Here is a 27,275-nt window from a genome sequence, read left to right on the forward strand (position 1 = left end):
AGTTTAGACCAGTCCTTCTCAATTTTTTTTTCTCTTGGAAAGGAAATAGTAATGGAAAGAAAGCCTATTATTTTCCTGTTTCTTTCTGTTTTAAAGAACTTTGTCACACCTATATTTAAATCTGTGGCTCTTCCTCTAATGATCTGTCAGGTGCCTGGCACATGATTTGTACAATAAATATAGACAGAACAGGGGATATGGAGCCAGACTGTGGTTCATGCTTCCTTTATTTTTGGGAGGACTGAGTTTAGAAGGTCTCCTGAAATTGGCAGCTCTGAAGAAAGTATGCTTTGCTGATCTGTGTGTGTATGTGTGTGTGTGTTTTAAAGTACAGTAACAGTGAAGCCATTTCTCAGGAATGGACAAGTACATTATTTCCTAACTACTTTAAAGACTTCATTCTTCTTTGTCTTTGCTGATGTTATTCTCTCTTTCTGAATTGCCCTTATCTCAGCCATCCTAATAGCTCTTTTGGGATCCAACCTAGAAGTCATCCCCTCCTTGTGTTTGTCCTTAATTTGCATTCATCTACTCCAGACAGAATCCTTATCTGGATTCTCAAGATGCTTTATTTCTACTCAAATATAGGAATCATAGCATCAAGTTATTTGTATTTTTGAAATATGTATGTTCTTTTCTCCAGTGAGACTGTGAGTTCTTTGAGGCAGTGATCATATCTCATATACATTTTCTCAGTATTCATTCTCTGAAAAGCAGACACCAAGACAGGATTAGATGTGAAAACACTTATTGGTAAAAATGCCTGTGCAGGATAGAGATTGAAAGCAAAATCAGGCACGGAGGGATAGTTTACACAGTGGAAAGAGGAGGAAGGAAGGTTGAGGAGGGAAGGCCCACAGACTGCAGCCCAGTGCTAAACATCTCTCATTTTTTTTTTTTTACAGAGAGTCAAATGTCATTAACAAAAACTAGAATCAATAAAAATTAACAAATGCATGAAAAATATACACACCTAGCAGCACTATGTAGTGACTTATAAAGGGAAAAAGCCGACCACTAACATGGCTGGTCAGCTAGGGGAAGGAAACACACACACAGAAGCATGTGCACTCCTGTGTGCACACACAAAAAATATAATTTTCAACAGTACAGTCAATCTATAGTTAAGATAGATTCCAAATTATTTTCCAGCGCTTTCTTTCTTAATACAAAAGATGCCTCTGTGTGTGGGGGGATGTGTGTGTTGTAGTTTACTGTGACTTATTTTAAGTATATTAGCAATACTACATACATCATTTCCCTGTATCTAAACCTTTCTTTTATGTTTTACTTTCATGTGTTTCATTCACCAACCAATCAGTTTCAAGTTGGTGGGCAGACAGGTGCCTTATTCTATGAGCAATCACATGCAACAACTTTAATAGGGATTCCTATTAGAGTAGGGGTTTTCCAAACAAAAGTTGTCCAAAAGAGTCACTGGTTGTGCAGAAATGAACTGGCACCAGAACCCATCCCTGCCAGGTCTATAGGCTGGAGCAGCTGCTGTAGCTGCTCAAGAGGGGAAGCAGTTGGAGCTGTCAATCAAGATCCGTTGTCTGCCTTTAAATCTCCCTACCCTTAATCAATTTGCAAATTTACTTAATCTACCTCAGTCTTCTCATCTGTAAGATGGTGATAAGATAGGCTACACTCACAGAACTGTTGTGAGGCTTAAATAAGTAATAGATGCTGCAATTAGTGCAGACCATGGCACGTGGTGAGTACATGATAAATGTCAGCTTTTATCTGTACTTAGCCCGGTACCTAGCATGTGCTGGGTACTCAATAACTTTTAGAAGACAGGTGTAAACAGTTTGATGAGAGTAGAAAATGGAGGATTTCTCTCTGCCTGGAGAATTGGAGACGTGGTAGCTAGATCTTGTCTGGTGAGCAGGCGTTTATCACACACATAACAGTTCATCCTGCAGAGAGCCAGCGGCAGTAGATAAGATGGCACAGAGATACAGAAGCACATGGCTTCTGTACAGTGAATGGAGAAGGGAGTTCGTCTCACACAAATCATGTTTATATAGACAAGCTCATGAAGAATTTGAGACTTTCACTGGTTACTATCATAAAGCAAACGCATGCACAAGAAATAAAAGAATAGCCCCTTCACAACAATATATGCTCCAGGCACTGAGATAAGTTTTGGTCAATTCAGAATTATGTATTTTATTTACGACTAGTATCCTTTAAAAAGCTTAACACTGACTCATTTGATCAGCTGCATATTTACAGAACTCTATCGAGTGGTTCTTAACTCTTAGTGCTTTATATGAATGCGACCACTTGATCCAGGAAATGTTACAGATTGTTTCGAAGTTGAATGTATCATCAGTTCTGCCTCAGCAGTGGACATAGTGAGAAAACCCTACAGTGCAGACTCCAGGTCCTGACCTGGTGCCAGCACTCTGTGAAAGCAAATTAACTTCCAGAGATCTTAATTCCCTCACAGGATAAATGTGGTTAGACAGCGTTTGGTTTTGATTTTTTTTTTTTTTTTTTTTCCCTTACTGATCCAGGGTTTGCTGTGAGCCAGGTGCTTTGCTGGAGGCTTTTGTATATAGGATCTCATCTAATCCTCTCGGTAACCTTGGGCTGACCTCTAACATCCTTTCCTCCGCCCTGGGCCTCTGTCATTGGCTGTTCAGGGCCCAGAGCAGTTGCTTTCATATTTTAGTTTTGCTGTTCTGTTTGGCTGAAACAAAATGAATGAGCCATGATATTCTCATGTTTAAAAAATGGGCTTTGGAGAGTACAAATTTTCCCAGGCTTGAAAAAGCCAACATAGACACAATGAATTTTGAATCCCTGTTTGCTGATATCTGCCAGGGATATAGTGGGCTGCTGATTTGATGATTGTCTGGACACAGGATCTGTGCCTTTGTCTCTTTTCCTCATGCAGTACTTTGCACGTGATAATAAGAACTCAAATCGTGTTTTATGGAGGAAAATATTTTATCTATTTTTACTTTGAGATTTGTGATTCTTGTGATTGAGTGAACTCTCATTTTTAGATACTAGTTTTGGATATTTTACCATTTTACTGCTCAAGTTTAATCTAGGTCCCATTTGTGGGTCTCCTGACATGTAACTAATGTATAAAATTTCTTTATATTTCTAAAATTAGGGTAATGAGAATATCATGATGTTGCTAGGATTAAATGAAATAATATATGAGAACATTATTTATAATATATAAAGTATCATATAACTGTTATCATTGTTGTTATATATCCAAATTAGGGTTTTTCTTCACAGTAATCTTTTTGGAAAAATATAGTTATTCTTTTATTATATTATATATGTTATATTATGCATATATATAATTTAATAACATATATTTTAGATGTATATTATATGGCAAATACTATATACTATGTAATATTATGTTATATATTATAGTATATAATATATACAATATACATATATAATATATATCATATATTATGTATTTTGTATATGATGTATATTATTTATTGTATACAATATAAATACTACATTGTATATTGTATATACTACATATATACACAGTATATACAGTGCTTTAAAATCAGATTTTATTGATTTTTAATAACTACTTAACTATGAGGAGAGGCTGACAAATTAGCTAATAATGGTCCAAGAAAAACTTCAATAAATTGGAGAATTTGGAGAATTCTTTCATCCAGGTGACCAGTTAAGTAGCTGTTCTACAGCCTTCCAATGATAGTCATTATCTCTCTTGTCTCTGTCTTTGCATAACATTACAGGCAGTGTAGTCTCAGTACCGGCTCATACCAGCACATGAGAGCTCAGAAATTTTGTGAGCCAGTTTTTAAAATAGCCATTTTTTAAAATTAAATTTTATCAACTTAAAAATATAAATCAACTATATTAAAATGAAAGGTGATGCTCAAAACTCATCACGTCCCAATCGTTAATACTACATTTATGATGATCTATGCATTTAAAGTTATGTATGGCTATTATACCCACATGGTGGGAATATTCTATAATGGTGAGCTACTGCCTTTCCCATGTCTAGTTCAGTGACATCACGTTGGGAACTTGAAACCGACCATAGTAGGAGTATCTAGAGAGTGAAAATAGGTGAACACTCCACATCATGGCTTGATTAATTGTGTGTCGATTGTCTAGACTTACGAAAGTGGCGGAAGAATATGAACAATACAGATTAAACTTAAAAGGGTTGTGTCTCGAGTCATTACACAAAATTGTGAGTGGCGCAAAAATACAAGGACACATTTTTTCCCCTATTCAAAAGCTAATATCCAACTCGGGAATGAAGTCACTATGCCACTGATGAACCTATGAAGTTCTGACGTGTATCTCTGAAAGGATCGACATTCATGTCACAACTACGTTCAGTCCTCAGTTGAAACCAGAAATTGGTTCTGAATACAAGATTTTGTCAAAAGTCAACAAAAGCATTTGGGAGCATTTAACCATCTAAAATTTATAATAAGGAGTTTTTTACATATCTTTCAATAGAATTCATTCTTTAGAAAAGTTTTCGGTTCACAGTGCAGTCAAATGCTCTACCACTGAGCTATACCCCCAGTTTTCGGTTCACAGTGAAGTTGCGCAGCAAGTACAGACAGTTCCCAGGTCCTCTGCTCCCACACACATACAGCATCCTGCACTGTCCATATACCATACCAGGATCTTATATTCGTTACAACTGAGGAACCTACATTGACACATTATTATCCACCAAGATTCATAGTTTATGGTAAGTTACACTCTTGGTGTTTTACCTTCTGTGACATTATAAATGTATAATGACATGTATTCACCATTACAAAATCACACAGAACAGTTTTACTGCCCTAAAAATCCTCTGAGTTCTGCCTATTCGTCCCTGCCCCCATCCAAAGACTGATCTTCTTTCTGTCTCCATAGTTCTGCCTTTTCCAGAATGTCGTATAGCTGGAATCATACAGTGTGTGGCCTTTCAGATTGGCTCTTTTCACTTAGTAATGTATATTTAATTTTTTCCATGTCTTTTCATGGTTTGATATCCCATTTCTTCATAGCACTGAATAATATTCCATTGTCTGGACAGTTTATTTATCTAATCATCTATTAAAGGATATCTTGATTGCTCCCAAGTTTTATCAATTATTAATAGAGCTGATACAAACATCTGTGTACAGGTTTTTGTGCATACATTTTTTACTATTTGGGTATTGTATGCTACACTTTCTTTATATCAATAAAATGTATAGTAAACTTATGTACAAATAGAGACTTACATGTTAGTTTTTTCTTAAGCATGTACCAGAACACCATTGCTTAAAGGTCATGGTAAATACTTTGGCTTTTACTCTGAGTGAAACGGGAAGCCACTGAAGGATTTTGAGCAGGGAGTGCCTGGCACTGTTGCATGTTCACTCTAATTGTACTGAGTAGAGACCTTGGCAGAATAGAAGCAGGGAGATAGGTTAGGAGGTGATTACCTCCGGGTGAGAGAGGATGCTGACTTTGGTGAAGGCTTCCAGTCTGATCTAATCTACATGAGATTCCTAGTACCTCTCTGTCCCTTAGTTCCATTTCCCTGGGCTACCTTGTGTCTGGTGCAGTGGAGGGCAGTCTATTACAAAGCTCCCTCTTTTCTGCTCCAGATAGGAGCAAATTGATAAAAAAAGACAGCAGTCAGCCATTAGGAAACAAAATAAACCTTTTATTGTTGCAGTGACTGGTTGACTCCCTTGGTATAGTGTGTGGCTTTTTTTTTTTTTTTTAAGATTTATTTATTTATTTGACACAGAGCGAGACCTTGCACATAAGCAGGGAGAGCAGCAGGCAGAGGGAGAAGCTGACTCCCTACTGGGCAGGCAGCCTGATGCAGAGCTCCATCCCAGGATCCTGGGATCATGAGCTGAGCCGAAGGCAGGCACTTAACCAACTGAGCCACTCAGGTGCCCTGAGAGTATGTGACTCTTGATCTCAGGGTTGTGAGTTTGAGCCCCATGTTGGGTGTAGAAATTGCTTTAAAAATAAAATCTTTAAAAAAATACCTTATTGTCAATACAGTTTGGGTTGAGGGATGTAGCATAGCACGGGAACAAAAATGGTCTTATTAACTCCCTTTCCTCCAATCTAGGCCTTGGAACCTGAGAGAAACTTAGTCCACAGAGTAGGTAATACACTGAATGGAGAGAGAGGAAAAAAGCACCCAAGCTTATCTCTTTTTCTTTTTTTCTCCTCTCTCTTTTTCCCTGAATGTAGACCACAAGGATTCTACATGTCAAAATATTGAACCGTAGGAGATTTTTTGCTTTATTTTCTTCTCTTCTTTTTTTGCTCATTAAAATTCTCCTTTTTAGGTGATTTTGCACCCAGAGTTTCTATCCTCCACCAGTCCCTTACTACCCATGGATTATGAAGAGTTTGTCCGAGGCTGTCATCTTGGAGTATTTCCCTCATACTATGAACCGTGGGGCTATACTCCAGGTATGTGGCATGTATAGACTATGGAATGTTTTAAATCTTATTAATCTATTATTTTATGCCCACGGATATAATATTCAAAGTAGATATGTAATTTCTACTAAAGTTAAATTATAATAATATATTGTACTACAAGAAAAAAATGTGTTATAAAGAGTACATATTATTGAGTTATCTCTCCGAGTCCCAACTGTTCATATAAAGGAGAAACTGAGTGCAGGTAAGGTTAAGATGAGAAACGGTGGTCCAGCAACAGTGTTCTCAAACTTATTTCAGAATTTTAAAAAAATTAATGGATGTATTTAATTTTTAATAGGTACCACAGTCACATAGTTAAAGAAACAAATAGTATAAGAAGGTCAACAATGAGAAGTCTTCACACTGTAGTCACTCAAAAAGGAGGTGCTTTTAAGATAAAATGCCAATTCAGTGACAGGCATTGTGACCCTGACGTCATTCCATTCAGAACCTCCACCTCTTCATCTGTCTTTTTTTTTTCTCCCCAGTGGTAGATTCCCAGATGCACCACCTATTTTCTTTTTGTCCCCTCTGAGTATGTTTGTCACTAGTATCAAGAGCGATCAATTTGTATTTGGACTGAAATGCCTAAATAAAAAGGAAACAGATACTTCAAAATTTAAAAACAAATACTTTAAATAAATGCCAGTGGAAAGAATATAGTATTGATCTTTCTATCTCATATTAGTAATCTGAGATTTCCCTTTTTATTTAAATATAATGCCATTCATAATTTTAAAAGAAAAGGTTCAGAAAATATTTTTATGCATAACTAATAAATTTTGCTTTCTGATCTCAGCGTCGTCATCGCCCAACCAAGAGGTAGCTGTAGTCAAGGTTGGGGAGATTATGGTTGAAATATGAAGAGGAAGAATTTTTCTAATCTTTGTATTCTGATCCCAGAATTTTAATATAGTATTTAAAATTCTATATAAGTAGGATCTTTACATAAGAAGCAACATGAAATCGCTGCCTCTTTTGACGTAAGGTCCTGTTCTGTTGCTCTAGGTTCCGCCAAGAATAGTTTGCCAGCAGCTGTAAAAATATTAAAACTTCTGGGGAACATAGATAAAATATTACCTCCTCTTGAAACATGACATAGAAAAGCTATTGATCTAAAAAAAAAAAAAAGAAAAGAAAAACTATTGATCTAATTCTTCCAGCTGTCTCTTTCGTAGTTCTAAAAATTGTTCTGGGTATCAGTTGTCACTTTTATTAAGATGGTGTCTTCCTACTTATGAAATACTCTCATATTATCTTAAATTGTTTATAATCGAGCATCTTTTAAGATACATAAAATGCATATTTCATGGATGAACTTAACATTTTGTTATTGACTTAGGTTCCTATTATTTCTAGTAAGTAACATAATTTATTATCAAGGAAGTTTCAAAAATAGAGAAGCACAAAACCAAAGCCCGAGTGACTGAAGGATGTGGGAAATCATTATGCTGGGTAAAGAGAATGTTCTATAACTTACAGCAGACTTTCCACCAAATGCTTAACCCAAAATGATAGAGGAGATACATCTAGTATTTTAAGATAAAGACCAGCAAAAGTGTTATAAAAGATAAACAGGTGGAAAAAGAAGTTGGAGAATGAGTCATTCTCTGTTTTGAATTAACCAAAGGAAGTTGGCCATTCCTCACCTAACCTGTAGTTACAGAAATAACAAGACCTCTGGTGGACTAAGTTTGGTGTTGGCATATTAGATAATTCTAATTTTTTTAGAATAACTTTTTATTTGATGCTAAGTTTAACACACTCCAGGAAGTATTCATTTAAGTCTGTGTTTTGAGAAAATCCAATGAATATAAATACTTATTCCATTAAATTCATTCAATGAAGATTTGCAGGGGTTATGGGTACCTAGTATTTCATTACATGTCTGTTAGTGAGTATTTAATAAAAATAAGTTTCTGCAAAATTCTGTGGAATTGTAGGCAAAATTCTTTCTACATATATGCGTAAGGATTTTTCTGGGGATGAGTTCCAGATTTTCATCAGATTCTCATGTGGGTCAAGAATCCCCGTCCCATTTTCTCCTCCACCAGTCCCTCCAGAAATTAGGAAACCACATCTCTCTAGAGATAAGCCATGAGGCAATACTTGCAAAGCAGAAGAAAAGGCCACTGTCTAAACTGCATTACTTCTTGATTAGTGGGGAAATCTTTTTTTTAACCCATCCCCACCAGCCAACCAAGTTTAATTCCATAATCATATATAAATTCCTTGTTAAAAATGCAGGCGTCCTTGTGAAAGGTAATACTTCTTAAAAGAAACATATCCACTATTCTATGAAAAACAGGTTTTGACTAGAAGGGGAGAGAATACTAGGGAGGGTATGGGTACATTGGACACTTGGGGAAGTGGAGAGATTTGTAGCAAGGCAGATTAATATCATGAGAAGAGTTGCTCATGTCCAAAACCCACAAACTCACCACATGCTTAGACACAGCTTAGAATGGAGCAAAAAAAACCAAAACCAGCTGGAATGAGAGAGGCCGGATAAAACAGCAGTTCCAAACAGGAGCCCTGGAGCCAGGCACCTGGCTTCAAATCCCAACTCTTCCCCATTCCCTGGCTGTGTGACATTGGGCAAATTATTTAACCTCTCTGTGCCTCAGTTTCTTCATCTGTAAGATGGAGATAATGGCAGTCTCATTTCACGTAGTTGTTGAGATTAAATGAGTTAATACCCGTGAAGAGCTTAGTACTGTGCCTGATACAAAATAAACATCGCTATTACTAGGCAGATGTGAGTTTCTCCCCCATCTCTGTGCATAAGTGGATACAGGAGCTGTTCTGAAGCCAAGCCTTTGTCTGTTTCCCCTGGCAGCTGAATGCACCGTGATGGGTATCCCCAGTGTGACAACCAACCTTTCCGGCTTTGGCTGTTTCATGCAGGAGCACGTGGCTGATCCTACTGCGTATGGTGAGGTTTTTCATCATTCACCTGGCGTAGGGAGAAGTAACCTCTAACAAAGCACAGGGTCTTTAGGGAGCCTAACTCTAGAGCTATCTTGATGATTAAAGTAATGTTTATACTTCTTGTTTAATGGAAAATAGATTTAATGATGTGATTCATAGAAAAGATAAAAATGCTATTAATATTAAGTATATTGATGTTATAGTAACTATGGCCTTAGAGTATATTCATTGGTCAGTGTCATTATTTTAAAGGTCTGTGCCAAGTTAGCAAAATTCACTAGAAATTGTTTAAGATGGCAGAAGAATTTGCATACCACCATCTCTGTGTCCGTGTTGCCTAGCAGCAAGAAAAGTGAGATGGGATGGATCGTCTGCCTACACATTGCCAGTTTCCTGGTCTTCTGCAGTCTCCTTGTCACGGTTCTCTTTCCTCAGGCTAGAGCTATGGTTCTCAGCCAGGGCTGCATGGTGGGAAAACTGGGGAGCCTAAAAATCACTGATCCCCAGAGATTATGGTTAATGAGCAGTACCAGGGAGAATCATTGATCCAGGGTATTCCCTCTACTGCCAAATTTCTTTAGCAAGATCCATTTTGTTGCCTGTCTGTTGGTGACAGTTGTAAACCCACAGAAGATCACAGAAGAAATACAGCATTGGAAGGGAGAAGATAAAACAGGCAGTAGCGGAGTCAGGGAGTAGATAATGCATGTGGTGGTCTGTGATGGAACCTAATGAATGGGAGAAAGATCGTTCTAAGGTTAGCCCTGTGTTTACCCGGGCTTTGGTTTTTGTACTCCTCAGGTATTTACATTGTTGACAGGAGATTCCGCTCTCCGGATGATTCCTGCAATCAGCTGACTCAGTTTCTCTATGGATTTTGCAAACAGTCACGCCGCCAAAGAATTATTCAGAGAAACCGAACTGAGAGGCTCTCTGATCTTCTGGATTGGAGATACTTGGGCAGAGTAAGTTAAGTTTGGGATCAAGAGAACCGATTTAAAAATCCCACTAGACTGGGGCTCTTGGGTGGCTCAGTTGGTTGGGCACCTGACTATTGATCTCATCTCAGGTCTTGATCTTGAGATTGTGAGTTCAAGCCCTGCGTTGGGATCTGTGCTGGGTGTGGAGTTTACTTTAAAAAAAAAAAAAAAGAATATCTCACTGGACTATAAAAATATAGATTCTAGTCATCAACTGCAAAGTCAACTCTGTAACGTAATTGTTAAACTCTCAAGTGATGTTTTCATGTACTATTTTACTTAAAACAAGCTGGCAAAGTCCTAAACCCAAATCTTCATATTTAGTTTGAGCTTATAACAGCAAGTCTATCAGATCCATCTGGAGTATTACTAGTTAGTCTTTTGTCAGTGGTTAACTTGATGCATTTCAGGTATTGTTTCATGAATATGAGGAAAACATCTAAAGAAACATTTTTATTTTGTTTGACCCTAAGTACTAATGTGACCATATTCCTTAAGCATAGTGGGAGTGGGAATAATATTGTTTTCAAATGACAAGTACAGGAAATACCTCTTTTCAATTATACAACAGGTTTATAAATACCCAGATGTCATGTATCTTAGGACTGGATGATTTAATGAAAAATAAATTGACTTTGCCTTCAGATCATGTATCTGCTTAGATGCCACTAAACTCTCCTTGGCAAGTGATAGATACTGCCATTTGCCGAGTCTCCACACACACTAACTCCAGTGCTCATCACAACCCTGAGTGATCCACTGCACTGTCTACATTTTACAATGAAAGCAGAATGATAAGCCTCTTAAAAGTTATGTTTCTTTTTTTTTTTAAGACTTTATTTGTTTATTTGAGAGAGAAAGAACACAAGCAAGGGGAGGGGCAGAGGGAGAAGCAGGGTGCTCGCTGAGCTGGAAGCCCAGTGTGGGGCTCCATCCGGGGACTCTGGGATCATGACCTGAGCCGAAGGCAGAGGCCCAACTGACTGAGCCACCCAAAGGCCTCAGAAGCTATGTTTCTTATCTAAGGTTTCAAGCAGGATTTAGATCCAGTTTGTGATTATTCAGGGCCCAGCTTTTCCCTGTGTCATACTGGTTCTCTGTAGAATGAAGCCAGTGTTTTCAGTCCCCTTAACACTCAGTTCAGAGCTTTCGGTAAGACCAGTATAGCTGTTCTCTTCAAAATTTTGTAATATTTCTTTTCCTTATTTTCCGGAAAATAATAAAACTATAAACTATCAGTTTTTTTCTGATTCCTAAAGTTAGGGTGAATAGGTTCTGCCACTTTAAGAATGTGTTTTATAACTAGGAGAATAAGATTTTATATAAGTTGGTTCTTGAGATAAATAATTTTTTTAACCATGAGCTGGTTTTTCTATCACAGTATTATCAGCACGCCAGGTACCTGACATTAAGCAGAGCTTTTCCAGATAAATTCCATATGGAGCCTACATCACCACCCACGGTAACTATTTTATGTGTTGTGTATTTATTTCGGAAGCTAAATTTCTTATGCATGGTAAGTCCTCCCAATACCTTTTTATTTAGAATTAGTTAAGGACAGAAACTTTTATATTTTTTCATAATGTTGCCTTAAAGCAAGGAATTTTGAAAAAAAAGCAAAGAATAGAGGAACTAACAAATCAGATCAAGTCAAAGCCCTTGATTCTGAGTTAGCCTAATTTAGAGGCTGAGCCAATGGTCAGCTAATTCATGTCACTGGAGAAGCACTTCCATATTAAAACTCTACCTGCCTTGGTACTTGAAATCGCTGTGTTAGACACACATTCTTTTGAGAACTATTGAAAAATGAACTGTCCTGCTTTAACAGCAGGTGAATTTGCTATCCAAGGAAATGTTTGACTATCAGGTGACTCCTTGGCAAGTGAATTCAGGAACCATGGGAGGCAGCGGACTAGATAAGTATTTATGTTCCAGTCAGCAGTGTCCAGCAGGGAGTCTTCTGAAGCTCTCTTAGACGTTTATATTCATGAGACGAGCATAGGCTACTTGTCCTCACATTCACCTAGACGGATATAAGATAGGAAACGCAGCTTGAAGTAGGACAGCATCAGACATTTCTCGTCAGTGGAATCAGTCCTTAGAGCAGTCTTTGCAGCAGTCCAAAAGCCACACTTCTTTGCCCCGCCCCCACCCCCACCAGGCAAAAGATTAGGGGCAAAAAGATAAGACCCTTATCATTAGGTATGAGATCTATCTTAGCTTAGTAGTTTCGTGCCCCACAGGAGCTAAGATGTCATGTAAATCTCCACAGATCAGCGTCCATGGCCTCCACAAGGAATATGTACAAGTACCAGAGCCATCCAATTCAGGGATTCCCCAAAATTTCTGAGTTCAGATGCAACTTGCCAATCAGGAGTCCCTTTTACCATAATCAGTTTTCTTAATAACACAACTTACATTCCATCTATATCAAGTGTCAAGGGAAGCAGATCTCAAAAGTTAGCCCAAGGTAAAATTCCCTCATGCAGAAGGTGACAGGGTTTTGAAAACCCTTCAAAATACTAATTCCAGCTTTCCTGTTCAGGATTAATTGCTTAGCTTGATCAGAGGCAGTTGCTGGACTTGATAATTCAGCTATATTCATTCACTTGTTCAACTGATTCAATTAATAAGTATTGAGTTCCTACTCTGAGCCAGGTCCTAAGTGAACAAATCAGCTCCCTCCACCTTTTTTTTTATTGCTTTTGGGGCCAATATATGAACCTTGAAATGATCTTATAGGTATGACATGATAATAATGAACACAAGTAGTTGAAATACAGACTGGTAAGTGCTGCAACTATTTTATATAGTTGTTCTCCCCAGTCAAACATGTGCTCTCTCCAAGGGCAAGAATCACATTTTTCTTCTTTGCTTCCTCAGTGGCATTATTGTGTCTGACCCATAGCTGTGCTTCACACTCATTGATCAGATGAGTTATCTTCATGAATCTTAAATGGAAGGGTAATTTGATTAAAACCTAGTGACTTTTGCTCATGTACTGAAATAAAAGTCACTGGTAGAATTTCAGGATCAGCTGAGTGGCCTGGCTTCAGGATTCGTTCTAGTGGTAGCTGTCCATGGTATGTCCAGATGCCCCTGTTCTATAATTTTGTTGAGCAGATCTGCAAAGTGGCATGGGGACTGACAGTATCAGTGGTGTAACATGACAGTTGATATTAAAAGCTAGGGAGTGATCACAACCTTGGTACACATCTTTGCTCTATCACTTACATGCTGCATGACCTTGGGCAAGTCATCTGGCCTCTCTAACCCTCACTTTTCTTCTATAAATGGGAAAAACACATTTATTGGTGTTGTTACAAAGATTAAATAAGATTATGTATATACATACATACACACATATGGCACCTGGCACATTTCAGTGCACAAAAAAAGAAAGCTATTTATTTAATGAATTTCTCTTAAGCTTGGTGGTACCACAATCAAAAGGAATCAAAGATAATAATAGCCCACGAACAGACCACAAAAAAAATCCAACTATGTTTTGTATCAAATGCACATGCAGTGTTTACATCATTATAATGTTTGTGACTTATTTTTGTCTTTGGCAGACAGAAGGATTTAAATACCCCAGGCCTTCCTCAGTTCCACCTTCTCCTTCAGGGTCTCAGGTCTCTAGTCCTCAAAGCAGTGATGTGGAAGATGAAGAAGAGGATGAGCGATACAATGAGGAAGAGGAGGCTGAAAGGGATCGGTTAAATATCAAGTCACCATTTTCTCTGGGCCGTGTTCCTCGTGGGAAGAAAAAGCAACACGGTGAATACAAGAACTGAATTCCATGCTTGTCGAACAGAGCTAATATAGTAAAAACAGAATAAGAGTCATTATTTAAAGAAATGAAAATGCTACAAATTTCATTTTCTTCTTCTAAGTGTGACAAAGGGATTTATTCTCCGCCTACCAAGGGGAAAAGATTAAGTGAATGGCAATTTGGTAATTTCTATTAAAATCCAAGTTATTTTCCCCTACTCCCTTCCCCCAGTAAATTTAGGCACGAGGAAGAATGTTCATTAAAGGAGGAAGACTGCAAGTGTTTTTAAAATGTTAATTCATGCAATAAGAATTTTCATTTGCTAGTATTTATTTTTAAATTATCATCACCACAATCCTGTGCTTAGTATTTATACAGCAGCCATATCTTCCACGTAAACCTCCCATTTTTCCTGCAAAAGATCCTGATCTGAGCCCTGGACATGCCCTACATACATATTTTAAATAATTCTGTCTTTAGTGATTATGTTCATGTTTCACATGATTCAGAACCATGAGTTTCTATCTTTGCACACAATCAAAATCCATAAGAAAAAAAGCTATCTTAAATTGAGATCCTGATACATATTAACACATATTTACAAGATCATTTCTCAATTTAATGGTGGGAAGATGTTACCATCTGCGCTATACCATCTGACTGTAACAATTTTTCTGTTCTTTAAAAGGAAAGCTTCCTGGAAAACTTGGTCAGTCTTCTATAACTGATAATTGTTAAACCCAAATGAACTAATATATGGATATATAACTTAATATCAATATCAAAGTATTAAGCTTTTGTTGATGTCTTATTTACAATTCTTTAGTTATCATTTTAGTTATCTTTAGTTATCTCATTGAGATAGTTATCTCATGAGATAACCTGTATAAAACACCTGCTATGAAATAGTGCCTTATAAAGGATTATATTTAAATCTGTCCTTCAAAAAATTAGCAAAAAGGAAATATAGAGTCTTCCTAATTATAATAAGGACAGTGTCTCCAACACATCCATGATGTGCTTAGAGACATTGTTGCATGATTGTAGTTTAACATATTTATGTTTTAAATATAATGAAATCTAAATAGGCAAAAAATAAAACAAACAACCCTCCTTCCCTCTTGGATTGTTCTTTTCCACAACTTGAGTATTGTTACACTTAGATAATAATGAATACCTTGATTGGCACACCAGTTCACCTGAATCTGCAGAGGTTTTAAAAAAGTTTTAGTCTGGGATGCCTGGCTGGCTCAGTTGGTGGAACACATGACCCTTGTGAGTTCGAGCCCTGCACTGGATGTGGAGATTACTTAAAAATAAAATCTTTGAAAAAAAAGAAAAATTTTTAGTCTGTCCAGTGCTGGATTATTGATGGCAACAAGGAAAGAGTAACAATGGCCATGTGTGAGGTGGTTCAGGACTAGTAGTTGTTAATCCAGCTCTCCTGTTGCCTGTCCCATTGTTCAGAAAAAGTAGATGATTGGTGGATATAAGCCTCAAATCAGGACACAGTGGAAGATGGTTGTGAACTCACCTCATTTAGAGGTTCAGAAAGGAGAGAAATAAATTACCTAAAACCTAATCCTTGAAAAATACTTGTGAATGCCAATTAACCCAACATCTGCAGAGCAGTTTGGGAAAGTCTGCCAAGGAAATCAGAAAATATGACATGGATTTGTCTTATATTATAAATACTCATTTGCTGAAGTGTCAGGAAGATCTCATGATAAAAAGGGGTTTCAAAGTTACAATAACCATGAAAATATATTCCTAGTAAAGTGACACAATGTGTGTATTCAAGTAAGACCCTTGGTTGGTACCTGGTTGGTCCACTGTTATTGAAAGCACAAGGTTTCCTCAGTAAAATGGCTCGGTAAAATATATATATTTATTTATTTAAGTATTCTCTACAGCAAACGTGGGGCTCATACTCGTGACCCCAAGATCAAGAGTGGCATGCTCCTTTGAGCCAGCCAGGAGCCCCAGAAAAATAGCTTTTTAATATAAAACTTGAAAATCCAAGTGCTTTTTTTGAATGGAAGAACAGTTCTCTGATTAGAAATGACTACAAACGATAGAGCAGATGGAAACTCACGGACTTGCAAGCACTGGGTGTTGAAGGGCATGTTTCTCCCCTGCACTCACCCCTCCATTCAGACAGCTACTGCCACTGGACTCCATTCCCTTGCTCCAATCCTTCCCCCTTCCCCAAGACTGATAAAGCCAGGTGAGGAGCAACAGGTAAGGATGGTTCATAAATGACTGCGTCTAGCACAGTGCCTTATACACAGTAGCTGCACAAATGGATGGTCTCATTGGGAGAAACAGAGGTACAAAAATTGGTGTTTTTAAAGAATGTATGTATGCATAAGTTGGAGTAAAAAAGAACTATAGACAATAGTTAATGTGTGCCTGACCAGCTAACAGAAGACTTTTTTTAATGCATGCCTTCCATGTTCAAGAGTTAGGGTGAACAGAGCAGGTTTTACATGTACTGATGAGAATATAAAGTGTTACAAGTGTTCTGCCAGTAGTTTCCCAGGGCACAAAGAGGACTCAGGAGAGGGACTGGTCAAGGGCACGTGGGGAGGTCCAAAGGGTGAGGATACACGTCTGTGAATTCACATTACAAGTGCTGGCTTCACATGCTGGTTGTAAGGATCAGATCACAGTAGAAATACACTCCTACTAAAGGAATTCATAGTCCAGTAGGAGGGGACCAATGGGTTACATACCCAACCTTCCTGTTTCCTGTGGCTGAAGCAAACAGTGTAACTCAAGGTGGATAGGATATAGACTTTTATTTCTCATCACCAGATAAAGGGGAAATGCCAGTTGGAGGCTGATTTTAACAGTCTAGGGCCTCCGCCTTCTCTCCTCTCTTGGGATCCTAATGGTGCTGTTGGGGTGGTGGGAGGGAGAAGAGGCATCCACTGGGGAGACCAGGGGAAACAAAGTAATTGAGAGCCCAAGCTGGAAGGCGGATAGCCACAGGGGAGGAAGGATTTGGACACAAAGAGCCTAAGAGCATCAGGAGCTGCGATCAGAGGGGCCACCAGTCCCACCTGGAGGTATTCTAGTACCTGGTGTGCCTTGCAGGCAGGTATTTCCCATTTTTAAAATACAAGGCATACAATGTGAACATCTTTTGTTCATTTCAATTTTGAAAAAGATAGAAATAAAGAGAATTGCAAAGATATTCCAAGAGGGACAGAATGTTGTAGCAGGTGGGCATAGAGGCCTGTATACAACTACTATGTTTTGTTTTGTTTTTACAATTTTTTTTTCATTTGCATGGGGGGGATTGAGTGAGAGGAGAGGCAGAGGGAGTGGAGAAGCAGACTCCCCGCTGAGCAGGGAGCCTGACTCTGAGCCCCCCAGGTGGCCTGCAACTACTATGTTAATCAGCACATCTGTATGGCAGAACAACATCCAAGGAATTCAAATACCTATCAATAATACTTGATATTATATACAATGCTAATAGTCTTCTAATATGATACTGTATTATTTTAATAGTTCTTGGTCATTTAGAAAGTTTTTAAAAACTTTGTTTTAGTGTGAAACACTTGAGATTGTTCTATTTAGTTGTGGGTAGAATTATTTCATATGTTGTTTTAAAATAGTCTTGGAATAAGCATAATGTTTAAATAGCCAGCATGTACACCTCTATGTCGGATGAGTTAAAATCTCAAAAAATTGGACATATGCACTATCTAGAAAATCCACTTAAATCATAATAAATGACAAGTGCTTATTATGATACCACATTTTTTTTTAATGTTAGCATATTATTTTTTGGAAGAGATCAGTGTTACAATTACTTGAATATAGTTTCATTATTCCATTATGATACAAGATACAGACAAATCTTAGAAGCAGGGTTTTGACTTCATAACATAGTGAAATTGTAATTCCCAAGTACAGATCCATTCACATAACGATATCCTTTAGCTACTGAATAATAGCTATATACTGATGACAATAAGAATTAACAATACTTTCCACTTATGACATTTATCAATAACAACTCTCAACTAATTAGGTCAAAAAAATTAACATGTTGATCATATATTGTAACTCCAAATAAATAGGTTATTATGCTCCCTGTGGATATGTGTGTGTGTGTGTGTGTGTGTGTATTTTTTCAGATAGTTTTAAAAGTTTTCAGAAGGAGCAGATGAGGCATATCACCGTGTACTGATGTTATCAGGGTGCCTTTATATGTTTTAATGTAAAATAAAGCCTAGAGTTCTAGTCAATTACAAGAAGCAGAGTCTTTGAGTCTGTTTAGCTGTGGAACATGAAGTTACCTCTGAAAAACTGGTTTGTTCCTTTTATACAATGTACCCAGGAGCAGAGTGTGTCTCCATCTGCTTATTTCCCAGTAACTCCCTGAATTCAGGGAGATCCCCAAAGAGCACAAAGGGGAGCTCCCCACTATGGAACCTTCTTCCGGCCTAACAGGTCCCCCCTGCCCCCCTTTCAGCAACAGTGAAGTGTTCTTATCATGGGCTTCTTCCCAGTCACCTCCCTTCCCCTTCCCTTCTTAACAACTTATTCTAAAATGAACTAAGAGAATACACTCTGCTCTTTCCCCTCCAACCTTGCTTCTCCCCTCAACCCCCATGGAGACTGGGCGGGGGTAGAAAAAGAGAGGGAGATTTGCAGCTGAGTGCAGGACAATGCAAGGGTAAAGGAATGAAAAAGCCAACAACTAAGACTCACTAGATCAAGACAGATACTTGTAACAAATAGAAAACACACTCAAAAGAGTCTCCAGTCTTATAGTTACAAATGGGAGTAAGATACATGGTGACCTGAACAGGACCTGAAGCCCCGAAAGAAGGCCATGATGTTTCCAGCTAAGAACCCTACATTCCTTTGTTTCTGGAAAGGATAAAACTGGTTATGCATGTTCCTAACACTACAACTGAAGTAAAAAGGGTCCAAGGGCTTTATTTACATGGTTCATGTTTTCAACAACAATGGAACTGTATTTAAATGTAACTTGGTCTACTTTCACCAGTTTAGTAGACTGTCTTCTAGGACTCTGGTTTGATCAAAGTTTTCTTCTCCAACTGTAAGAAAAAAAGAAAAAGTACATAAAATAAACATACTTCTCCGTGTTTTAAAAGGGGAAAAGGATAAGATGTAGAGAACCTTAAGAAATAAACATTTAGTTTCCTAAATTATGTTAACTCCTATACTTTGCTACTGAGAATCCAAAAAAGTGTGCTTTGATTGTTTTGGTTTAAAAATCTTCCTCCTCAGCTCAAGACACATAGGGGAACTCACATTTCACATCTGACTCTCCAGAATGAATGAAACTATAATGTGGTATGCTTGGTAGAAATCTGAAAGGGCTTCATGTCCTGCTCTAAGTGTGCCCCTTCAGGTCTTTAAAACCCACCACAAGAACCATTCAATTGCATCAAGGTACTGCCTCTGTGTGTCCTGTTAATAATGCATCTTACTTGGGAAACATGACACAGGAACACTTTTTCTCATATTCTCTTATTAGGTGAGCTAGACTAGACCTGGGGAAGAAATGAGACAAAAGGAAAGGACACTTGTTAGCTGGACAGGATTGGAAAACTTGAGTACATGAGGTATCACTTAGGGGCAGAGTGAGTAAGCAGTCAGACTACAGCAGTTTCCAGGGACTGTAACAATGAGTAGAAGAGCTAAAACCTACCAGAGGTAGGGAGAGGAGGTTGCCAGAGGAGAATGCCTCTCCTAACTTTCTCTAAGGTTATCTCTACATAAAACCACATTCCTTTAGTTAGTTACAATATAATTTGCATGTCTGAGTTACATTTTAACCTGAATTGCTGGCACATTTTAGAATACCACAGATGATGGGCTGTTTTTTAAAGAAAAAAAAAAACAAACTCAATAAGAAGGGTATCTTTTTACATTGGTCACTAAAATAAAAACTCACTATATAAAATAAGAGCCTCCTAATGCTTAGGGACTCTAGAATGAAAATAGTAAAGGTATTTAAAATAGTAATGAATATATCATATGGAAATTAAAAACTTTTCCTTCAATTTAAACTAGTAGATTTTGTTTCCTTATTTCATCATCAGAACCAAGCTACTCTGGAAACTTTAATGATCAAAAAATTACATTTATTTTCCAAAAAAAGACTTGAAATTGGGACCTATAATCACACACACTCTTCCCTAAAGTTTCTTTTTTTTTAATTTAAATTTGAGTTAGTTAACATATAGTGCAGTATTGGTTTTCTGGAGCCCTCCTTAAAGTTGCTAATGAAAATCCTTCTTCCTCTCTTAAACTTAACTTCTTCCCGTTCCATTTCAGTTCACTTTTTTTTTTTTTTCTGGATCCATACCTCTTCCCAGCAACCAAACCTAAAACTTCTCTTTCGACCCATCTTCTCCAGCACTCTCCTCCTACTGATTTCAACAAATAGTAAATAGTACTATAGTAATAGTACTATTGTTATACTATACTATATTACTATAGTATTACTAAAGTAATAGTTACTATTTCAACAACAGTAAATAGTAAATAGTACATTTACAAATAGTAAATGTACCGAATGTGGAATTTAGAAAAGATCACCTTGGCTGTAGCATCTTCTACCCATTAGCAGCCATTTTTTCATTGCAAGAGCTCTGAGAGCTTGCTGGCTAGTACCTGCTTTCTTCTTTTCACAAATTCCTTCTAAACAAGGTTTCAGGAGGGGCATGGCAGTAGCAAGTAATATCACTGGGCAGGAACTGAGCAGAAATCTTGTGAACTGCTGTTCAATGACCTCTCATAGCCAGCACGATCTTCCTTTCCTGCTGACTTCTTTCTGTTCTCTCATTAACCATTCTGCTACATGTGCTGCTTTAATCACTCTTTCCTTGAAACTCTCCACCCTTGCTTTCTGGAAATGCTGTTATCCTGGTTCTCCTCTTGCATTGCTGCCTTCTCCTTGGAATGTCCCTCCACTGATAGGACAGTCCTCCTTTTCCCTTCATCTCTAGGTATTCTCTAAGGCAAATCCTTTATAACGTGCCTTTCTCCTCCTCTATTTGAGGCCTAGAAGAGATTTCCATTTTCATGATCTCAGCGTTTAGTAACTGGCTCCGAATTTCCAGTTGTTCCCATATCGGACTGATCGTCAGAATCATTTGGGGGAACTTCTCAAGGATACAGATTCTGAGGTCATTCAACTTTTACAGAATCATAATCTCTGGGTCTAAGGCTGAGAAAACTGTATTTTGAGTAAGCCCTCCAGTTAACTCCAATGGAACCAGTCCACAGGCGGATAGTTGAGAACCGCTGACCTACACACTTTTACTCACTAGACCATTTCTGTTACCTCAGACCGAACCTTAATTATATCCACATAAATGTTCATTCATCACCAGTATCACCATTTCAAAATGTGTTGGACTCTGGATTCCCTTTTATACCTTCAGTAAATAGCTATCTATTTTATCTATTCTTCCTTCCAGGATCCCTCAGACTTGAGCTTCCCCATCGATTCCCATGACTGACAGCACCTCCTCTCTGCACTCCTGTGGTTTCCTGTCAGGTTCCTTGGCTTCTCCCTGATTCCCTTCTACGGGTCTTTCCTCTTGGACCCAATGCATTTGAGAGCTAGCATGGCATAATGGAGAGAGCTGTAGAGTCACATGGACCCGAGTTAAAATCCCAACATCACAACATCACTAATGGTGTGACCTTGGGAAAGTAAACACACTTCATGAAGGTTCCGTTTTCTGAGCTAAAAAGTTTCACACCCATATCTGACACACAGCGGACCTTCCTATATTGTAGCTATTGTTACAGTTCTTATTGTCACTCCCTGTGCCATGATCAGATCCATCCTCCTTCACCACGTCATCCCTCTGCTGCCAATCCAGAAGGCATCTTACTGATTCTCAGACAAAGAGTAAATTACTTTTGTTCTTCACCCCAGTTCCAAAAGATACCTGTTATGGAATAGTGGGCAAGCTCCTTAATCTTTCTATGCCTCTATTTCCTCACCTGGAGGGTGGATAATAATGTGCTTACCTCCCAGGGTCACCATTAGGGTTAAATGTATTAATGCATATGACACGCTGAGAACAGCGCTTGGCTCCCTGCGTTACAGTAAGCCCACAACAACTATTAGCTCCAGGTAGTGGTAGTAATAGCAGGTAATCATTGTCCTAGCTCTAACATAACCACTCCTCCCGCATTCTGCTATTTCATTGACTGCTCACGCTATCTTTTTTTTTTTTTAAGATTTTATTTATTTATTTGAGAGAGCGCACATGGGAGCACAAGTAGGGGTGAGGGACAGAGAAAGAAGCAGGCTCCCCGCTGAGTACCAGGACCCCGGCATCATGATCTAAGCTGAAGGCAGATGCTTAACTGACTGAGCTACCCAAATGCTCCCCAGCCTATCTTTTCGCTACAAAGGTCGTTCTCATTCCTGCTTCCCCTTAATCTGCTTTCTTCTCTGACTGCTCCGGTAGCTGGTACCTAGCAGGCGTAAATGCATATAATCCCGTCTACCCACCCACAGAGGCCCCAGCCCTGCTCTGAATTCAGAGGACACCCAATGCCAGTCTCTTGGATTTGCTTCTCATTGGTATCTTTTTCACAAGAAAACTATAAGCTTGAAGCCAGAAAGTACCCTTTGCTTTCTTCTCCTTGCATGGCCCTCCCCATACGAGGCACTGAGGATATATATGTCTTCCCCATCAGCATAAGTGTCAGAGCACTAGGCCAGCAGCAACCTGTGCTTTGACCACCAGACCACTTGCTATATATTTTTAAAATACTTAAACATTTAAATTATGTCACAATATGGCATCACTACAATTTTTGAGAGGGAAAATTCTAGGTCTGTTTAATAATTTTGATGACCTCTATTGTTAATAGTAATTAAAATTATGTACCTGTTTCAATCGGGTCTCATAGCAATCCTGCACATGAGTATCATTATTGCATTTTACCAATATGAAACTAAGACTCAGTGTCATCCAGCTTGTAAAGCAGCAGAACCAGGATTTGAACCCTGTTATGTACTCCAAAGCACCGGCTTATCTGTTAACGAGATGCCTTAATTCAACTTGTGATTTCAATGAGACATGGACAAAGTGTCTCTATTTGAAAAGTACACCTAATCTTCGTACAGAAGGAGCTGTATAATGGAAATTACACAGGCTTAGAATAAGAACTGGCCCATATCTATTAGGATGTACCACGTAACATTGCTATATACGCAAATAAAAATATTTCATTTTCAGCAATTTCATTTGGTTCTAAGTGAAATAAGGTTACAGTAGGCTCTGGATTATGAAATTAGTATGAAATTCCCCAGCGTCATCAAAGAAATGTTTTTATGTTCCCAGGGACTCTCCTTAATGAGAAATGTACTCGTGTTTATATAATAAACGTGTCTGAGTTTCTGGAGTCAGGGGGCAACTGTTGTTAATTATATTTAAAAATCTGAATAAAGGCAACTTTGTTGTATTCAACACAGAATCCCAAAAGGAATCAAAGCTTCCCTGTGCTGCAGCTGAAAGAAGTCCCTATACTTGTACCTTCTTGTGGTTTCTGCAAGGAAGCCAAGAGCAGAGCTGCTGCCTCTCCAAGAGTTAGTAGCTGGGGATTTGGGCTGCGTCTTTCTGGAGAAACAAAAGCATGTACAGATTCTATTACCATTTAAGTACCCCTATTCTGATATGCTATAAATAGAAAAACCTTTATGAAATAGATTTTTGATCCCTTAGCAAAGGCCCCCCCCCCCCTTTATACAGAAGACTGATTTTTAGGAATTGAAACATTTTACCCTTCCTGTAGATGTTACTTACAATTGGTTATGGTGTGTATTACAGGTATGGAAGAGAATGTCAACTACAGACTACAGAGAACAACACGAATGGAGGGTGGATTAAGGTAAAGAACCCTGAATGATTTCACCCTTCAGAGCTTAAAATGGAATGTCTGGGCAGAAACATTTAGACGTAATGGGTACTCCTGGGAGCCTGGGCTATGTCCTCTCTCCTTCCGTCCAAAGCGGTTTGAAATAATAATCTGCATTCTTGGCCACGCATAAGGCTCGCTCGTATCAGTCCCTGGCCCTATTCTTAATGGTCCCTACCTATTAACTATTTCTGCGTGTGTGTGTGTGTGTGTGTGTGTGTGTTTTAAGACTGTATTTATTTATTTGACAGAGATCACAAGCAGGCAGAACAGCAGGGTGGGGCAGGGGTGGAGAAGGCTCCCCTCTGAGGAGAGAGCCCAATGCGGGGCTTGATCCCAGGACCCTGGGATCATGACCTGAGCCGAAGACAGAGGCTTTAACCCACTGAACCAACCAGGTGCCCCATAACTATTTCTGCTTTTGAACGGCTTTAGAGCCCCTTCTAGTAGTGTAGTAGGAGCGTACATTTGAAGTTTCCAGGTAAATCGGTACTTTAATAACAACAAAAACATTTAAGAGGAAACCGTTTAAACATCTTGGCATAAACGGGGAGGTACATTTTGAGAGCAGTTGCACGGTTTTCGCTCCCCTCCTTTACTCCTGTTAGGTGAACCCCCAGGCCTGGCCTGGCCTCGGATAACTCCCCCGGGACCTCTGCACCCCCGGCGGCCAGAGGGCGGACCGAACAGCTGAGACAGAGTTCGGCTTTAGTGAGAGGCGCCGCGGCTGCCAGCTTAAGCTCGGCCCTGGCCGGCTCTCCCCCAGGGCGGCCCCGGAGTCGCGTCCCTGCCGGAGCGGAGCCGCGGAGAGCGGGGCGCAGGGCGGAGCGCGTCCGCGTGCTGGGTCCTGCTACGGGTCGCCGCCCCAGTCTCCTCCTCCCTCGCTCACTCACCCGGCGGCGGGCGGTCGGAGAGGTCCTTCTTCCGGCTCTGGTCCGAGATGAAGCGACGCCCCTCTGCAAAGGCGAGACGCGGGGCTCAGCGCCTGCCAGGTGCTCAACAATCGGGGTTAACTTGGGCTCCGCGCCGCGAGTCCGCGGGCCCGGAGGGGTGGGGCGGCGGCGCCGCGGCGGGGGTCCCGGTGGGACTGCCTGCTTTCCGGCGCTCCGCCTGCAGCCGCGGGCTGGACGCGGCGCCCTGCCCCTGCGCTGCCCGCGCCCTGCCGCGCCCTGTCCCCGGGCCTGCCCGCGCCCTGCCAGCCCCGGCGAGTGGGTCCTGAGCAGTGGTCGGGTTCGAGGGTCCTTGCGGCTTTCCCAGGCAAGAGCCAGCAACCCTCCAGGTCAGAATGGAAAGGTTCTGATAATAGGGAGTCTTTCTCTTCCCTGCCAGACCCCCCATCCCTTTTCTTTGACGGAGACCAGGCTGATCTCGATTATTTAAGGGAACACACTCGATATTATTCTCTCCCCACACACCTATCCCATGGATTCATGCACCCCGAAGGTTCCTCCTTTATTGCTGTAGGAAAAGCAAAGTATTTGGAACATACGTGCACCCTTCAGATAGAGCATAGATTGAGGAGTCCAGTTCCGTCTCTCAAAGAGTCCCTACAACCCAGGGAGAAAAGCAGTTAGTAAGACATGGTAGCCCCGTCCTCTGTTAGAAAAAAGAAAGGAAGAGAGGGAGGGAGGAAGGGAGAAGAAAGAGAAGGAAGGAAGGGAAAGCAAGGAAGGAAAGGAACATAAAAGAAACAACATCCAGGAGCCCCAGTTTTTGCCTTTGATTACCTGTGGCGCACTCCTGGAATTTCCCAAGAAAGAAAACACTAAGAAAAGAGCCAAGGTTGTTGCCACCAGACTTCTGAGTCTCTATAAGAAAAGAGCAAAGAAAGTAATTTCTGTGCCTATGGGATTTTCTACTTCCGTGACACCTGGAAAATTACAAACTTCTTAACTTTTCCATGTGCTCTGTTTTAATAATACTCAGTATGTAGAGGAGAGGGGGATTACCGAGGCTGCCTTCTAGTTAATCCACAAAAGAATTCTCTTTTAAAAAAATTTTTTAGAAATATGTTACTTTCATTACTTTGCCCAAAATGAGTAATATTTTTTTAGCAAAATCAAATGATTCTGATATTTTAAGGTGTTATTGTTTAAATATCATTTGGCCTATAAAATGCTTATTAAAGGTAAAATAGGTAAAAAGCTATAAAACTTTTCATAAACAGCTTAAAAGTCTCAAGTAAATAAAACTTTCACTTACCTTCATGTTCAGCTCCTTTCCAGAAACTGCAATAACTGTAACTTTACCCACCAGTTTTCTAATCTTGTTCTGAGTGGGGCTTTTAAATCTTAGTGTCAAGGACCCCTCCTGATCTTCACTAGAGTTAGGGAGTCCATAGGGACTTCTTGTCAGTATTTAAGATTGAGAGGATCTGACAATTTTTCCAGGGAGATTCATTTGCAGGAAGTAAAGAAATGATTGATGAGTGGACATCATTTATTTAGATACTGGCCACATCAGCCAGGAGATATTAGGAATATATCAGCGTCATTGTTTTTGCTTTTCCCGCTAGCTTCCCAATTTATTATTATTAGAGAAAATGATTAACAAGCCTGAGTTGAATCAAAAGTAAACAAATAAAGTAAGCAAACTTGTCTTGGGTAGCTTGTTATCAAGCTGATGACTGACTAAACATGAATCTTTGGGTAGAAATAAAAAGGTTAGGGAATCTCAGTGGAATTCTACATCATTCCCTCAATTCTGTACCCACTCAATTATTTAACAAACATTTATTGAATCCCTGCTATGTATCGGACATTTCTCCTTCTAGTTGAAGGGACACAGCCATACATTAAAAAGACACCGTCTCTGCTGTGATAAAGCTTATCTTCTAGTCAGGGGAGAACTTCTGTAAACTAGTCAACAGGTAAACAAGGTAATTTTAAGATGTTTTAAATGCTTTATAAAGCAAAAATAAATGAGGTGATGTGATAAGTAGTGGGATATTTTAGGGAAGGTAGCAGTTGAGAGGTTTCTGGAAAAATCGGGTAGAGTCAGACATGAGATGAATCAGAGTGAGAATTAGGATAATAGGAGGAAAAAAGAAAAACGAAATCTTGGGATGGCATAGAGCTTGGCTTGTTTGAGGAATAGGGAGACCAAGGAGGCCAAACTGAGTGGTCATGGGGTGATAAGGGAGAGTAATTTGAAATGAAGTCATAGAGGAAGAA

The 27,275-nt window shown here is 39.3% G+C and overlaps 2 protein-coding genes across 3 annotated transcripts in view; one reads left to right on the forward strand and one right to left on the reverse strand.

The window, feature by feature from the left end:
- Window positions 1-15,276, forward strand: part of GYS2 (glycogen synthase 2) — a 49,696-nt gene extending 34,420 nt beyond the window's left edge. For both annotated transcript variants that reach the window (XM_080809951.1, XM_080809952.1), the window contains exons 12-16: window positions 6,336-6,462; window positions 9,317-9,412; window positions 10,210-10,373; window positions 11,770-11,850; window positions 13,964-15,276. In XM_080809951.1, the coding sequence (XP_080666077.1) occupies window positions 6,336-6,462; window positions 9,317-9,412; window positions 10,210-10,373; window positions 11,770-11,850; window positions 13,964-14,185 (690 nt within the window). In that variant the 3' untranslated portion in view covers window positions 14,186-15,276. The remainder of the gene's footprint in view (window positions 1-6,335; window positions 6,463-9,316; window positions 9,413-10,209; window positions 10,374-11,769; window positions 11,851-13,963) is intronic.
- Window positions 15,277-18,374: 3,098 nt separating this feature from the next.
- SPX (spexin hormone) lies at window positions 18,375-26,310 on the reverse strand (the record flags this gene model as incomplete). Its single annotated transcript, XM_080810241.1, has 6 exons — window positions 18,375-19,244; window positions 23,721-23,804; window positions 24,996-25,058; window positions 25,592-25,649; window positions 25,830-25,910; window positions 26,305-26,310. 6 exons carry the CDS (start codon window positions 26,308-26,310, stop codon window positions 19,186-19,188), a joined length of 351 nt encoding a protein of 116 aa, XP_080666367.1. The 3' UTR covers window positions 18,375-19,185.
- Between the last annotated feature and the right edge of the window lie 965 nt (window positions 26,311-27,275).

The sequence above is a fragment of the Martes martes genome (assembly GCF_963455335.1).
Source record: "Martes martes genome assembly, chromosome: 8".
Classification (NCBI taxonomy): domain Eukaryota; kingdom Metazoa; phylum Chordata; class Mammalia; order Carnivora; family Mustelidae; genus Martes; species Martes martes.